The sequence below is a fragment of the Epinephelus moara genome, chromosome 5, assembly GCF_006386435.1.
Source record: "Epinephelus moara isolate mb chromosome 5, YSFRI_EMoa_1.0, whole genome shotgun sequence".
Lineage (NCBI taxonomy): Eukaryota > Metazoa > Chordata > Actinopteri > Perciformes > Serranidae > Epinephelus > Epinephelus moara.
In genome coordinates this window covers 21,326,842-21,344,971 of record NC_065510.1, presented here as the reverse complement: position 1 = coordinate 21,344,971, position 18,130 = coordinate 21,326,842, and the positions used below count along the sequence as shown (strand labels likewise).

General features: G+C 41.1%; 1 protein-coding gene across 4 annotated transcripts in view; it reads left to right on the top strand.

The window, feature by feature from the left end:
• The window catches only part of inpp4b (inositol polyphosphate-4-phosphatase type II B), a 201,758-nt gene that overhangs the window by 22,247 nt on the left and 161,381 nt on the right, over positions 1-18,130 (top strand). For 3 of the 4 annotated variants that reach the window (XM_050044694.1, XM_050044693.1, XM_050044695.1), the window contains 2 exons: positions 10,213-10,331; positions 17,961-18,077. In XM_050044694.1, the coding sequence (XP_049900651.1) occupies positions 10,213-10,331; positions 17,961-18,077 (236 nt within the window). Of the gene's footprint in view, positions 1-10,212; positions 10,332-10,938; positions 11,187-17,960; positions 18,078-18,130 lie in introns of those variants that run through there. The other variant, XM_050044696.1, reaches the window with a different exon arrangement.

The window sequence follows — 18,130 nt, the reverse complement described above, 5'->3', positions numbered from 1 at the left end:
TTTCTCCAATGCTGCTCAGCACATTGCATACTGGCAGCTAGCCCAGTACCTGCTGATCTGTGCTCACTTTTTTCTCTAACAACTTCAGACGTTCAGGAGGTTTTTACCATGAGCTGATTATCTGCAGAGGTCTCTTCCTCTCTTAAACAAACAGACCTGTTGAAAAAATCAGTGTTTTTGCTTTACTCTTGTTGCAGAGGGGCTGCAAACTACGGTGGCTGACATGATGCAAAGGTCCCTTTCTAGAGCAAGTGTTTGGTTTGTCCATTTGGGGCTACGGTAAAAACATGGCAATCTCTATAGACAAGGACCCACTACCTGTGGTATAATCGGCTCATTCTAAGGTAGCGAAAGCACAGCAATTGACCCTAGATGCAGGCTGACAAATCATAGCGTAGCCCTGGGCCAGCTCAGAGACCAGGGTCCAACAACAACACAGCTGTGCTCCATTGACTGTAGTGCAATTGTTTCAGATTTCCTTCATTTTCAGGCTGGTTTTGTGGATTTGGAGCTAAGTGTTGTGCCTGGGGCACATCGTGTATTAATGACACTTGTTACCTGGAGAGCTTCGAAAAAGATAAATGTTTCTTCCCTGTTCCAAAACCAAAATCAAACCCTGAAAAGTGTAGGGTTAGCTAGCTAGCTACTGAAGATATAGCCTATTGAATGTATACACATGCTGCTTTTGCTTTTTAATGATTATAACAATGAAACAAAGGCCGACCCTGCTGTACAGGAACCAGTGAAGGGAAGCAGGGAAACTTTGATGATATTGAACCAGCTGTGTGGCATTGCAGTGTGCACAGAAGAACGCTGTTTGACTTCCCTCGGAGATCCCTGCCAAACCGGTTGCGGCAGTCCGACCGGGGGGGAAAGCAATTATCTACACACACTGCAATGCCACACAGCTGATGAAAGTTTCCCTTTATATTCATTGTCTTCTGTGGTGATCAGCAGTGATGTGGTGGTTCACTTTTACACTGTGATCTGTAGCCTATAGTTCAGCTTTAGCTTCTAACTATCTTTGTCTTCTTAACCTGTTGTTGCTGCTGAGTCAGTTTGACATCCTGGATATATCCTTCAAACACAGACTGTAGACCCCTCTGTCTGCTTCTCTCTGGAATCACTGTCTCATTTTTCCAAAAATATGCTAACATTTCATCAGGGAGTGCAGTTAGTTACAGTGTGGGCTCCATTCTTGCTCTGACACCTTGTTGGACCATTGCAAAAGGGTGGGGATTAGCCATGGGTCAATTCTCAGCTTATTGTACACTAACGAAAACATACTTATTATATTCCATTTCTGCAAATATATCCCCCTGAACCCTACACAGTGAACCTTTAATCCACACTTTGCAAAGTTTACTTTTATCTTTGCTGATGCATATTGTATGACCACCCTCAAACAGGCACACAGGTGCTGACGGGAAAAGGGAATGGTTGTGCCATCTAAATAAGTCCACGGGTCATCAGAAGGTTCATTGCAGCTAATCTTAACATGCTAAACATGCAATAAGATATGTGTGCACATACAACCACACACACAAACTGAAATTGACACCACAGATCACATCGACCTTATCCATGTTTCATTTATTCTCTTTGATTACCTCCGCCGGTTTTGGGGGGAAAACAGGAGCCATAGATCAATGCTTCTTAATCCCAGTTCTAAGGACTCTGAGGGGTTTTCAATCTTCCAAGGTGCAGTCATGCTTCATTATAGCCTGGGCATCTATGGCAAACTCATAAAGATTAGATGCCCACTATTCAAATTATCCAAGCGTTTTTAAACCCTGTTACAGAAGCCTTAGATGTCTAATCTATGGATAACAATCTTTGCTGTATGACAAATTACTGAAGTGCTTTTATTTTTGCTGTAAAAACTGCTTGTACAGGCAGTAAATCCATGAAATGTATAAACCTACAATACCTAAACTACAGTCTGGTTAACAAATGGGTTTCTTCCAACATCATTCTCCTATTTTTATATCAGTAGCAGAACAGCATCAGTAATGCATGTTCCGAGGTTTGCCTTGTAATGGCTGCATGCACTGAAGTCCATTTAAACCAAGTTATTCCCTTCATGATTCGCTCAATGCTCCCCTGCTGTGGCGGTGCTCTCTACTCCCGGACTCTTTTACCAATTCTCAGACAAAAATGAGACTAAGCGTGTCAGCTCAAGAAGAGAGTTGTTAATGGCTCCAACGAAGCACTTTTTAATTTAATATCACAAAATGGCATGTTGTATTTGGAATACTCTTAACTGACTCATGATGAGACATCTCCTGGAGAATAAGAGGAGTTAGCAAATCACGTTTGGTCTAATGCAGTCATATGTATATTTCAGAATTAGTGTCATGTGGAGTGGAATAGATTTTGTATCAGTGTCATCATAGCGTATTCAGGCTCTAGTTTAGATCCTGATCAATCGTTATTCAGTCACTACAAGGTCAGTTTCATATCCACTGATGACCTCTTGACTTGTTAGCTTATGTGTGTTTGATGTTTGTTCAGTTTCAAAGCCAAAGTCACAGTTTACTTAATCTATCATCATTCAGGAACTGATGTAAATGCTTTTCACAGTGTGACATTTATACACCTACTGATTTAACCACTCGCACCTCTGGACAGCATATTTCTCCAAAGACTTCACAAATAAAATAAAGTTTGGATTTCTTAGGGTTACATTCCTGTTAATTAATTTACTGGAAAAGAAATACTACACAGACTCAGGGAAAAAAGAGAATTATATACAAGAAATTTCTGAGACAAAATTTAAATGCAGGACATTGTGAGTGCTCGGGTAAAGACAGATGAGTAAAATATTTAACCAAGGCAGACGTGCATGTTAAGACTTATTTGAGTTTAAATAAAGTATAGTTTCCAGTTTCAACTCAGTGCATTTTGGTAAATGCTAAATCTGTAGTATGTAGAGTGCTTTATGATCAAAGCTTAATATTGGGCTTGCAGGGCCATACCCAGAGTAGGCTACTGAAGACAACCCCTTTAATGTACATTTGAGTATGTCAGTAATGTAAGACAGACTTGAAAAACTGTGAAACTACCCTTTAAAGAGGCTTTATGTAAAATTGAGTGTATGACTTGTCTGGACATGGTTCTCAAAATTGGAGTTGGCTAAGCCGGCAGATAGCAACTAACTATGCTACCTCCATAAACATCACTAAACAATGGCAACAATGCTGACAGACTTAAGGGCGATAACCAGGTCATAACTGGAGGGTGGGCACTATGCTTCCGCGACGTCAATGCCCAGATAGATATCTGCGGTAACCACAGTGTGCAGTGCAGAGGCAATGAGCTAGCCAGTGTAATATACACATTCACTAACATGCACGCATGGCCAAACCCGCTTACTACAACAAACCACAGAGAAGCTCAGATAACAACACACAAAGGTAGCGTCACATGCAGAACACTTATCTTAACAATAAATGTCACCCATAGTCCCCTCAAACAACAATTCGCACCTGCTCCTATTTAGGGGGCCAAGCCCGAGGGGCCGAGGGAACGCGTATGCAAGCAGACGCGTTTCCTAGGACCAGCGGTGCTAGGAACCCTATTGTTTTCGTAAAGATTTTTATTTTTATTCTTCCGTAGGTAAAAGTGGTGCTGCAGGCTAAACCGTGCAAGGGAGGGCGGTGCAATTTGGAGGGGTGGTCCAGACCCCTGCACGTACCTCAGACGCAAAAAACTATGTATATCTGTCTGCAGGGGGGCGCTATAACCTAGGCCAATGCGTTTTTGCCTATAGCTCCCACACCGTATGTCGCACATTCAAAAATCTTGTATCCCCAACTTCCCTGAATAGAGCTGAATCACTTTGCCATAGGCCACGCCCACTTGCGCCGCAGAAGTTTTTTCCGCAAAATTGCAAAAACTGGAAAACCTACTTTTTCGAACTTCTCCTTGGGATTTTGTCCAATCTGTGTGAAACGTGACATATACACTCTTCTACTGGACCTGATCTAAAGTTATCAAAAGAATTTTATTCGGTCAAAAAATGCGCAAATTATTAACAAACAAACTTCTATAGCTAGCTATAAAAATGCAAACTGTTGGATATCTCGGTCAAACTAAATGCTATTAACACCAAATTTGAGATCATTGGTTGGCATAAGACTGTGAGGGTATGAGCCGAATTTGGCGAATTTTGGCAACTAGGGGGCGCTACAAATATGGTAAGTTTATATCTCTTGAACGGCTGCACCGATTTCTACGAAATTCGGTTGGTATGATGTAGGGCCAATTCTGAGGTCATATCTTGAAGGTGGTCATGACTGGTCAATGTGGGCGTGGCTTATTACAAGATAAACAACAAACATTAATTTCAGCCAAACTATTATGCTGAGGGCTTTGAAATTTTAAGGGTACATATAGAATAGGACACAGATCTTCCGTACCAAAAATTGCACATGTACTCCACTAGGTGGCGCTATAACGGATGCAAACGCGTTTTTGCCTGCAACTTACACATTTTAAATGACACTTTCACAAACATTATATCCATGTGTTCCCTGGATAGAGCTGGGTTTTCTGACACAGGCCCCGCCCACTTCTGCTGCACATTTTCTTTGCTAATTTGCCACATGTCCAAAACCTACTTTTTTGAACTCCTCCTACATTTTAAGTGCCACCTGCCTGAAACTTTGCACATAGAATCTCCAGATGTGTCTGATGAAAAGTTATCAAAAGAATTTTGGCACTCCAAAAAATGCGTTTTGCTAGCTAAAAAACACACATTGTTTCATATTTCGCTCAAAGTAGATGCTTTCAACATCAAACTTAAGTTACTCGTTCCCGAGGATTTGTCGCAAATCGGTCTATAGGTGGCGCTATAACGGATGCAAAGGCAGTTTTGCCTGTAACTTCCACATTTTAAATGACACATTCATAAACATGTGCTCGCCCAGAGCCCGTCGTCCTTCGGGGACAACTTCCATGGGCTCCGCGGGACGCGGGGGCCTTGGCCCCCGTTCATAACTGCTTGCAGTTCTAGTTTTTATTTGAAATTACATGAGGAAAGTCTTGATGTTTTCTGCATGCTCGGGCAAGTCTGATGACGAACACTGTTGCTTGATGACACGTGTGTGTTGATAATAAAAGGAGACCATAAAGTGGTTAAAGATCCACATGACGTTCAGGGGTTGTATGTATATTGTTGAGCAACATTATTTTATTGGATTGTAGGATGCATATCAAAGTTTCTATTCGTTTCAAGCCATAACTGATTAATATGGTCTGTTGCACCTGTAACTATACCCAACAGTGATGTCATGGTATAATACCACACCCTAGAGTGAATTTCTACATCACTACAGGAAAGTTAGAGTTAAACTCACTTTCTTGTAGTTAAACCAGCACTGGCAAAGCAAAAACAAGATTTTTAGCCGGTGTTGAATTCCTCTCACGTTTGCAGGTTTTTTTTTCTTATAGAAATCAGCCTGAGGTGAAATTGTGAACAATAATTAGCTAGTAAGTGGTCATTTTAGCGAAGAAAATCTACGGTCGCCAGTTAGAAATGAGTAGCCTATGTTTGTCTGCTTCTTTCTGACATCAAGACCCATTGTTTTAAAAAACGATGCTAAGAATTTTGTCTATTAAATTAGCTGTGGCTTTTCCGAAATTATTCGATCATTCGCTAATTCCTTTTCACTGTCTAAGGAGATCTGTGTAGAAGACTATACAGAGAGCTCAACTGCAAAATGAAAACACTTTTGAGCACGACTTGGGTCATTTTGTCTGCGCTATGAATTACATTGTTCCTGTTGCACAATTAAAGGTGCCAGATCAACGTGTGCAACCTGGTGCTGCCAATGACAATTACTGTACAGAAGAGAGCTAATTAATGTTAATGAGCAGGTTGCTAGCCTTGATTTGTGCCATATTGACCTAATGCAAACACATTAAATTCACAGAAAAAGAGAGACGACTGGTTGCTCTGTATATTCAAACGTAGATCAAAACCTTGTGTCGGGTGCTCATGGATAACAGGAAACAACAGGACACACAGGAAGGCAATCCAAGCACTCCAAAAATATAGACAACGTGGAAGGAAGTACTAAAGTATTAGCCTTTATTGTAGTGGCTAAATCATTAAAAGAGCCACTGCAGATCTTCTGCAGTGGCTCTTTGCAGTGGTTGAAACATGTTTGCTCTTTAATGATTTAGCCACTACAAAAAAGGCTTTTTAATACTTCCTTCCTTGTTTTCTATATTTTTGAAGTGCCTGGATTGCCTTCCTGTGTATCACATTAAATTCACAATTTATTACATGACTAAGACATTGGTAAAACATACTTCAACATTTCATTGAGAGTTAAATGGAAGTTTGTACAACAATTTGCAATCACGCTGTTCTCTCTCCTCCTGTCCATCTGCCATTTTTTTTTTAGTGCAACGCATGATGGTATACAGGGCTTGGTAATGACCATGAGTTGAGGTCCATTCTGAATGGCAAACATGTCAAGTTAATAGAAAACAAACTTTATTTTTTAAGTACAGTACATTTTCATACGCGTAGCAACAGTAACTCATGGGGCTGTGTCTTATTGTGAGATATATAAGTGATTAATGCACAGTGGTGTAAAGGTGTCCTGATATAACAAAAACTAACTGAACTTTTCTCCGTATGTTTTAGGTATTGTGTCATAACAACACACTTCATCATGCGTTTATAGTATCAAAGTACCAAAACAAAAGGCTGTGTGGTAATTGTCATCCGGTTAGTATGGCCTTAGTTTAATCCCTTTACTTTACTGTTCCCATCCAATTAGTTAACTGTTAATGTCATTTAAGGTTTAAGTATTGTTGCTATGGTCATCTTGGTAACCATTAGTGTAAATTGTAAAACAGACTGCCATTGAAAGAGAATATTGTGATCCTGATGGAGCCGATGATCAAAGCTCTAAACTAACTAGATGTTTTGTTAAAATGCCTTGAGTGTACTGAAATTTACTGTAAAATATTCTTTTATAATGGTTGTTCTCTGTGAAACACAACAAAATCTCAGACAGCTGCCAGTATGTTTTATGAATGACTATACAAACACTCTCTTTAATTGAACCCTTCTGAATATTTTACACCGTGTCAGCCAATCTTCAACCAAATGTATCTCTTCTTTATTTGATGAAGTGTGTTCAGTTTCACATAAGATAGGCTGAAAAAGAATTGTAAAGTCAAAGATTACAAAAAAAGCTTTGAATTCTGAATGCTCAAAGCATCATCTTTAATTCCTCTGCTTCCTTTCAGACAAGTGTGTGACAAATGCTTATTAAATCCCTGCTTTGTTTGTGTTGATGCCGTTTTTTTAAAAAAGGACAGTCACCTTCACAGTACAGTCAGCATTCCAGCTCTGCTGGAAAATTTCTGGTTCCGTCTTTTTCGTTTCACAATGCCTCAATATCACTGTGAGTTTGTTAATATATATGTATACAAAGGAGGCTTTATGCTGTATTCTGTATGTGTGTCTGTACATATTGCGGTGAAGGTACAATCTGAAATGATTAGTTTCTCCAGTTGCACACTGGGAATACTTTACTATGTCGTTTTTCTCATCTCTTTACCTAACACATCAGAGAGAGTCGGATAAACCACCTCTAAACCTGTGAAAGAAAGGTCTAGATTTTTTCGATGCCCTGCTACTGAACCTTTCATTTCTCTCTGCAACTTTATTCTTGCTCTTTATTCCCTTTAAAATGGCTCCCGCAAGACCCCTTTTCATCTCCAATTGCTGTTCTGAAGCTTAAACATTAAAATCAAGACTGTGAAGATGGAACTGCAAACAACAAAGCAATTTTCTGCCCTTGCAGATTCTTATATTATATACGTACTATACTTTACTATACTATACCATCACTATACCATACTACATTTGATATTCTGTTTTAACAACCAAACTGAGCTGAGGAGTTTCCAATGCAGCTGTCAATCATGTCCAAAACTTGAAGCATCAGTCAGAGACCCCTCAGTGAGTTTCCTAAAGTTGAGCACTTTTTTTGGGGGGGGGGGGGGGGGGGTGCACTGTACTCCTGGGTACATTTTGGTTCTGGGATTTAGCTGCAGAGTGAGCACTCTTCGCTGTCATGCTGCTCCCCGACATAGGCAGCTGCAGACCCAGACCCAGGTTGAGTCTTGAGTGAGCCGCAGGCAGCTGCCCAGAGGAGGCAGAGATAAGGCAGGAGATAACTTTATCTTCTTTCTGCTTACAAGAGGTGAATTTATAACTCAGAGCAACTCGATATGATACAGTCACTGGCTTTTGTTCGATATCTAGGGTCGGTGAAAAATGTAATTGCACATTCCTGTTTTGTTGTTCGTGAAGTTAGCGTGCATTAGCTTAGAGGGATAACTTGGCTTGTTTGCTATATTACTTGAACACTGCAGACCTTGAATGTCCCGCAGAACCCAACTCAAACTTTATATGGAAAAAAAGGAACCAGTTGTTTAATATTCATATTTAACAGCCAAATCTGATCTGAAAATTGTAGTCGGGTACAGCCCTAATTTTGTAACTGTGTTGCCTACAGTCGAGTCAAAACTATGCACCGCCCATTGGCTGGAGCAAACTTGCTAATTGTACAGCTAAACAGTACACTAACATATGTTTCTGGAAACATATTGTTAACAGTTGAGGCGAGAGATAGGCAACGCAGTGACAGAATCTCAATTCATATTTGATCAGCGCTGCCTAGTTTGACGGTTTGACTGCAGTTCACGAGCAGTGATTAACATGATTGACAGCTGCGTTAGAGACTCCTCTGCTAACAAATGCCATTTTCACTGATTATCTGTCTTGAGTAATACTGTGTTTATGTATAGACCGTTCCGGCAAATATGGCAAAAAAAATATTTTTGTAAAAGTTACCAACTACAGCTTTTCACAGTGTATATATTATTTTGGTTTATGCTGTACATAATACTAGACTGCTGATATTTATCATAACTTGTCATTTTATCTTGTAACTTTATCTGTAATTGCTCTTGTGTAGTATATATTTGTGCTTTTATACCGGATGTATCTCATTTTATGTTTACTTGTTTATTTATCTGTACTTATTTCTGTCTTTGTGCCGCTGCAACACCTGAATTTCCCCTCTGAAGATCAATAAAGGCTTATCTTGCCTTATCTTATCTTGCTGTTTTTTAAATGGAATTTCACCCATTGAGTGATATTATCTCGACTCCTTTTTTTGCAGAGTAATGTGCAAAACTGACCAGGCATTGCGAGAAGATCAATTGCTGTTTACATGCCAGAATTGTGTGGGTAGATAAAATGCAGCTCTTGGAGAAGATCCAAGGAGGTTACTGAACACAAAATTGTCATTACAGTACTCAAGTGTATACAAATGTTCATTAATACATAAACTCATATGGCCATATGGTGTAATTTACTGGGTATCAGGTTGGATATTTTAATAGGCCTTCTATAAGCAGATGTGAAAAGAAGAGTCACCTTTTAAAAACTAACCACAGAAATAAGCATTTTTCCTGCACAAGGTTCAGAAAAAATCAAACAGGTTTTTTGGCTTTTTGATTTGATCAACATTGCCGACTACATCAGTTTAGCAGTGATGGGATTAGCCAGTGTTATCTTGTTAGGGGGAGTTTCTATTCGTAACCAGGAAGTGTTGGTTTCCTATAAAGGAATTGTGGGATGCAAAGTCTTTCCTGTCCTTGGAAGCCAGCGGGGCTGAGTGACAAGCCGCTTTTGTTGTCGGAAATGAAAGCCCTAATAAAACTGATATGTCACTGCCAGAGGAAAACTCCACTGCCATTTTAATCAACTACAGGGGCAACAATTTTATATCTCAATATATATGTGTATTTTATTTATTTCCTCAAACTTTTATTGGTTTTGGGGAGAGGCCTCAGAGAAGTGTGGACAGCTGATTTAACTTCTTGTGGTGATGTAGCTCCTTAGCGCCTGTGACATCTAATCTGAAGGGAGATATTTTTAAATCCTCTTCCTTAGCTGTTCCTTTCTTTCTTCTCCTGTTTATTTACCATGTTTCTCTCTCAGTTATTGTCACATTCTCCATTTGTGACCCAGTATTGTGTGATTTGTGTCACTGATGTTTGTTATCGTAAAGGAATAGCTCCTCTCATCCTAACTTTCATCCTCTTATTCTTCTTCCTCCTTTCTTCCATCCTCTCCTTCCTCCATCGTCTCTCCTTCTCTCTCCCTCTCTGTAGCCTGTAATGATCTGGTGGCCTCAGGCAGAGACAGGAAGCCCAATGCTTTGGTCCAGGTGGCTGTCATAGATCCCCACAAGCAGCACCTCGTCTCTCATGCCTGCACAGAGATAGTGGAGGTAAGGCCACACACACACACACACACACACACACACACACACACACACACACACATATGCACCATCCTCTCTCTGACCTTTGATGTTTGTTGTTTTGCTGTATATCTGGGTCACTGGGTCTTGGTTGGTGTTCTCTCCATCTCTGTCTGCCCTCCTTTTTTCTAAACCTTTTTTTCCATATCTGACTCATCTAACTGGAACAGACTAGGAGCCATAACTTTATATCTACTCTGAGTCCAGACATCTATCAGAGCTGGTGTGTTGTTCTTTATCAATGTCGTTTCTCAACATGTGAAGTATGTGTTTGTGAGTGTAATTCTGCAGAGGCTCCATACAGTGAGAGTGTTTATGTGGTCTTTACCGTCTTTAAATGCATCTTTTCTTTATTACCTCTAGGGTGACAGTGCTGTTGCCAAGGCAACAGTCACACAAGTGTTTTTTGGGCGGCAACAGCTGCCCCCGTCCCACTATGGAACACCCACTTACACACATTTATGCACACACACGCACACACACACATTTTTTCTCTCTCCTCAGACGAGGGCAAAGTTTCCTGACGCATATTATTTTCCTGCTAATCCAGTAAAGCTAAATGAGCATAACCGTCTCTTTCAAAGACTGCATTTCAACTGCTTTGCCCCTCAGCCATGTCAAGGGAACAGCAGTGCGTGTGTGTTTGAGCATGTGTGTGTGTGTGTGTGTAGGAACACAGGATGTGGTAGGATACTGTATGCTGGCTCAGCCAGCTCTGCAGACACTCCGAGTGCCGCTGGAGTTTTGATTTCATGGCTGTAATGTTCAGGATTTGGAGTAGGATCTGAGGATATGGACTGCTTTCGTCTTAACAAAAACCGGGTATGTGCACATTCTGTGTTATTTTACAAGTCTGTTTTAAAAGAGAGGTTTGCAGCCTCATAAGAGGTGTTTTAGATAGTCGGAGGAGTTTTCTCTGCTATATATTCTTTTTATTAGTCCGGATTGTGTAATAGAAGTGAAGATACCTGCTATAACATGCAGCAGTATATTTAGCACTTCACACAGAGATCAGATCAATCTGATCAGTAATAATAGTGTTAGTTTATCACCCAGAAGCATCACAGCATTGGTAAAATATCAATGTGACTTTGAAATCCTCCTTGAATGAAGTGTGTGTGTGTTGTTTAGAGAAACAGAGGTTGCTTGTCAGGACAGTGGTGACCAGTAGGGTTCCCCCTCATACACTGACTTCCAACATGAACAGCAGCAGATGTTCATTAACCTGTGTGACCAAAGGTGGATTTGTTCGTGTGCATGTGTATATGTGTGTGCTGGGAAGCCCCACTGTGTGTGTGTTGAATCTGAAGAAAGCCCAACTGCCACTTGTGTTTCTCCGGTTTGTCACATTCCCGGGATGCCTGCTCTCAACAGCTGCCGCTGGCTTTGCTGGACACTGACCAGAGTCTTGGCGGCATGAAAGCTTCAGTCCTTGTCGTTCTCATGTGATAGGTGTATAATCAGGAATCCACGGTATATGACATAAGGGTTTAATTTAGGAGATAAATGATTGAACATGCCAGCTGCCACTTAGCCCTCTGTAGTCTAACCCATGAATCACTGGACAGGGATCAGATAAAAAGAACAGGATAGCATTTAATCACATTGGATCTGGACTTTACTACTGTTTAGTTAAAGTCTTCAGGTGTTTTGGCTTTTTGAAAAAGTCAGTTTTAGAATCCATATCTCTTAAATTACTGCGACTGTACAAAAACATAAAACAAAGTGTTACAGGTCACTGTGAACACTAATAGTGATTATTAAGTTTAGATTATTACATAGCAGAAATGAGTTGGCTATTTGCTGCTGGGGGAAGAAAGAGTGGAAAAATATTTACTTGGTTTTGAAGGTTTCAGGTGTGAAATTGGCCGTTTGTATCAGTTTTAAACACAAAGATTGATATAGAGCCAGTTTATTGGTGCCAGTGGTGCCTACTTGGGTGGGTAAAAAAAATTAGGGGTGACATTTTGTACAATTTGGGTCATTTTCCTTGAGGAGGTTTGGCTGTACTCTAATGACTCGTCCCCTCCTGACAGGGCACTGAGCTAGTAGGTACTATGACACATGATGACTTACAACTGATGACAGATAAAAATCAAATGACATTTCAGTTCATTAAAACTAACCTGAAACTATTTCTTTTCCTGTTCAGCTTATCATTTATTCAGCAATGTTACTGAAGATGCATAAAAAACTCATTACATTTAATGTTAACGTATGGAAATAGGACTACTTATTTGACTGGGTGGGTTCAAGGCTCAGATTGAAGTATATGGCAGCAAACATCTTGATAGCCCCCTGGTGGCTGGCTGCAGTATAGGTCATTACATTAACCCCGCCCCCTCCATGTTAGCAGATAGGACATGGGCAAACTTGACGCACTCGTCAAATACAGTTTCCCAAAGATAATTTCTGCTACTTAAGGTAGTTCTTGTCAGGCTGCTTTATGTTCAAGTGCTCATTTGTCGGATATGTTTAGTTTTAAATAGCTATTTGGAGCTAATAAATCATTATTGACAGCTGAGTGTGCCAGTTAGTGTGCTCACGATCAATGGTGCTGCTCGCAAGTGGTCGGTAAGCGGGAACTCGATACCGTGGAGGTTGGTACTGCTGGATTCTGGCTCCAAATGACGTCACCAGCACAAGAGGGCATCAGCTGTATGTGGGATATTTTGGCTTCATATTTCAGCGTTCCCACGGTCATGGAAAACCTGGAAATGTCATGGAATTTGTAAAAATCATTGAAAGTTTTGGAAAACTCATGGAATTTACTTGTGTGTAATGACATTTTCACAGTAGTCTTTTGTGAATAACCTTTATTTTCAGAGGCCGTCGACGTAAGGTAGCTCTGATATATGTGGATGTGTGACGTTTGTCTATCATCACAAGCGTTTACTTTTTCCCTGCATTCTGTCTCTCCGTCCATGTAAATCAGCTACCAGAAATTACAATTACGGGCAAGTAGGGCAAAAAATATTAATATTATGGATCCTTGAAAAGGAGTTCGGAATTTTTGTCCATGAAAATATGTGGGAACCCTGATGTTTGTATAGTGGGAGGAAGTGGAGAGGTGCTGTCCATCTTTATATAGAATAGTTGGTACAAAACAATAAAGTACATTAAATTAATGAATACTAATTTCCTTTATAAAACACCTTTAAGATAAGCAAATGGTTTATACTTCAAAGTATTAATATGCTGTATGGCATGGAACTGGGACACAATGCCATATTTCCACAAAAGGCAGACACTTTTATCTCCACACAGCAAGTCTACGCCTGAGTGTGGGCACTGTATCTTAATCTACTGTTGGTAAAACAGAAAGGAATGGTGACAACTTAAGTAGAAAATCTAAAGCCCTCTAAATCTCTTTAAAGCGCAATAGGAAACGTCTTCGACAAATTGTATTTGAAGCTCGAGACACAAGAATGCTATCTAGTATCTCGTAGGAAAACCCCACTCCTAAAACACAGGCAGGCAAACATGGGTGGTGGTACTCAAGGGATTTGACGTCACGCAGAGCCAAAGGATAAAACAGCCTTTGATGTCATGCTAGTCAAGCGAAGAACCCCCTGCCTGGAGCAAGTCCAAAAAGTCTAGTCTCTGTGTGTGTATGAGTGTGTGTCTGTGTGTCTGTGTTTGTAATTATGAGTGGTCAAGTGAGGAAGAAAAACCTCCACTGTAGTGAGAGTTAAGCCAGAATACTTAACCCCCCTCCCCAACCCAATCCACACACAAACACACACACGCCCTGTAATGGCCTAAATTGGCCATTCCACTGAGGTTTGCAACCCAAACGGACAAAAAGACAAGAGAGGGGCAGCTGTCTCCCATAGCATATGTTGACCACTTGTATGACAGACTGGCTTACTTCTCTGTGTAAATGGAGACAGGCTTACCAGTTTAGCTCATCTCAGCCCATCAGTAGCACTAAGAAGATTCAGCCACAGCTGAGGCTGCCAACCATGCTGGTAAGTCTGAATGAGGCCTATTCAGTGTGCCAGTGAGGGAGGTGTAAGAGCTTATGTGTGTGTATGTGTGTACGTACCTGCACGTTCTTGGATATAATGGCTCTGTCTGTCTTTTTGTTGGTGTACAGCACTGATGTATATCCAGCTTTGCACTGAGCTTAAAGCAGTGCACTGGTTCCAATGTGTCTGTACGTGCTGTGCTGAATCAGGCTGTGTGTTTAGGATGTTAGTATACACAAACCACAAAGCTTCGTGACTGGGCGGCAAAATGGCACCGGGCATCAAGACTGGTATTACCATGTCTAGAGAGGCTGAAACAAGAAGCGATAGACTTGTTTTATTTCCCCTCTGTCAGCGCATGGAAGATTTCTGAAGGATCAGCGGGGTTAGTGGTGCGGTGAGGAGGTGTGTCTGCGTGTTCCTTCCGTGAGTGTGTGTGTGCAGTTGAACACAAAATTCTGCCTTTGTGTGTGTGTGTGTGTGTGTGTGTGTGTGTTTGTTAAGTACACACTGCTGTTTTTAGGGCGCTTTATGCCTTGGCTCCCAATCCTCCTGACACCCATTGTTGTAGCCATGGACTCGGGGCTTGTTGGTGTCAGTCTCACCTGAGCTCCGGTTATGCTGACTTACCATCATTTAGCATTTGCTTTGTCTAACAAACTGATGCAATGCTCAGGGTTTCTGACGCAATAATCAGCTACTGTGCAGGCAAGTCTCACACCTGTGCACTGACTCAAAACCACAAATTCATTTACAATCCCTCCCCACTCAAAAATATGTTTTTAGTATGTTTATGCTCCATAAAATGTCTGATTTGTATCTGTGCAAAGTTTGTCACATTTGTTGACATTCCTCTACTGAATGATGTGAGTGCACGTCCCTGATTCCCAGATTCTAGATTAGATACGTTACTAACACGAAAGCCAACTGCTGTGTAATTTGGGAAACACATATCGACGGGAAACAGGCTTTGACGCAACACCGACAAAGAAATTCGAAACCTTCAGCGCGTAACGGACTTGTCAAAACAGAATTTGCATTAGCAGGTAAAAGTTTTGACAGCAAACATGGTGGAGTGTGCAACTCTTTGGATGTAAACCCTGGAGCTTCCTTCCACTGTCTACCAGAAACCCCTTTGTAGGAGATGTTATTGAATGTTTCTCAACCACTCACGCTGTGTTAGCCACTGCCAGTTAGCCTATAAGCTAACACGCTCCCGAACAACATAAAAGATACTAACTGCGCTTACCATTCTGATTTGTCTCTTGGTCACTGATTTTGGTGCACAATAGGCTCTGACTGTGGCTCAAACATGTATGCCTGAATTTCTCCAATGATTCCTCTCATGCTAACGCTAGCCATCTTCACTCTTTCACCGTGAGACCTTGAGTGAGAAGCACTGGAGAGAGGAAACCTACTGCAAGCAGTGGTGGTCGGTGGGACAGGGCCAGACTCAGAATTTCACGATAAGGGAAAAAGAGTAGATCAGTTTCCTGCCCTTTTCGTTTTTTCTTTTTTACTATTATGTGTGAAAAACATGTTAAAGAAAAAAATGTTAGTGCCAGTTTTATTACATACTTTCAAACCTGTCTGGAGAGGGACCTTGACTTTAAGTAGAGTAACAAGGGTGCAATATCCATTTGTGAACATTTTGACCTAAGATCCAACTGGGATCGAAACGTCTATCTAACTAAATGCAGTAAAATCCGAGTACATTACTCTGCACACTACTTGAAATATTTCACTCATGATACAGCCTACATTTGTCATATACAATACATCAATATTGGAAAAATATTTAAATGATATTTATATTTTATTTCAACTGTACAGACCACCCGTAGATTCTTTGCTGGTGTTTTTTTTAACCCAGGGTGTGACTATACTTTCATACATGCCAGTCTGTCTGTGTCAGTCTCATTACCATTCCCCTGCCTGTCCCCACACGGTCCCAGAGGGTTGCGTTCTAGAGACGCCCATCAGAGCGGAGCAGAGGAAGAGGAAGCCCCCAGTGTAAACACAAAGTGCTTTGAATTGGTTCAAGTAGACAACACTAAATGGCTAAACAATCCTTGAGTCTTTCCCAGAAAAGCCCCTTTGGCTTCTGGTTCAGCATGAGTCAGTCATTTTTGCAGGGTCTAAGAAAATTCAAAGAAAAGAATGATTGCGACAGAGATGACCTGGGCTAATTGAGCTAAGGTATGCACCTGAGCCAGCTGAATCTTTAGATACACTTAAACTCATAACATATCTCTTCAGATCACCAGTTGATGCAGTTACATTTGGCCGTTTGGCAAATAAAATTAATGTTCTTAAAACAATTTTCTTCAAACAAGAGTCTCCTCTTCCAACACTGTTGGAAGAAGGTATATTACCTTGGCAAGAGTTGGGTTTCCATCCATGTAGCACAAATTTTACCTCAATTTTCAGAAAAAACAGCAAAGGAAAATGCAAATTTATGTAGTTTTCCATCCACTGCTGTTATGCAAATACTGGGAATTGATTCATCAAGATAAGTAGCAGGTGGCGCAAACTCTCTAGTCAGGTGCCACTGTATAAGCGGGTGTAACGAGATTATATGATTAAAGGAGCACCAGTCAAACCTCAAAGGAAGGAAAACATTGGATGTGTAGTAACAGAGAGCACAGAGGACAATGGAAGAGTTTTAACTTATATTACAACTATGTGCCCTTGGAAGCTGTATTTCGAGATTTCTTTTAACTTTTGGGTTTTCCACGAAGGTTTTTAATGCGCAAATTGAAAATGTGCATACATAAAGGCGGATGGAATCGCAGCTATGGTCAGAAAATTGTTGAAACTAGGGACATTGTCTAGATACTGGCAGAGAAACCTGCCTTATTTTTTATTTGTAAGAACATTTCTTACCAACAGGTGAAACAAGTGACACACAGGTCCACACTCTGCAGGTACTGTGGGGTTCTTAGAGAGGGTTTTAAATCTAAAGTAAAAACATTTTACAACCTCGTTAGGACATTTTTACTGTGTAATAAAAGTAAGGTCTCTGCAGTCCATGGCAAAACAAGCCCTGCAGTTCAAAAGGTGTGGAAGTTAAAGGTGACGACTGGGTATTGTGATAACAGGATGTTGTGAGTGAATATTAGCTGATGCCATGCAGCCCTCTGGTGTGTTTGAAGAAGACCCAGTACTGGCTGCTGTGGATACTGGTTTGATCCCATTGCCACCTTGCCACTGTGCCAGCTTACCTGTCAACATTAGAAGCTCCTGGCCCGCAGTCTCAGTTGGGAGGCAGTAGGTATGCCAGACCTCCAGGTAGACCCACCAGGGAGAGCTCTATCTTCTCCTTTTTTTGCCCAGGAGAGGCAGCAGGGGAGGCAAGACGAGTAGGGAGAAATGCCGGGAGGAAGAGGAAGAGGAAGAGAAGGAGGACAGACTGAGCCCAGCTGTTGGCTCATTTACCCACCCAAGTCTCCCTCCCTCCTTTTATCCCTTCGGCTTCCTGCCTTTTTTTTTTTTTTTTTTTAAACACGTGTGTTGCAGTACAAATGTGCATATAAGGGTACACATCACCACACATGTACACACACACACACACACACACATATAGTGTCTCACCCTGTTTCTGTGTTGTCCCCCTCTCTGACAGGCGAACAAAGACCCGCTGTTTCTGACGGGGGTGACCTTCCCTTCAGAGTATCCTGCTAGCCCGGAGACACTAGTCAAGCTAACTGTGTATGATGCAAAGGACAAGGCCCAGGAATCAGTGAGTAAACAGTGGCTGCGTTTCTGTGTGTTTGTTGTATGTTTTGCATGTCG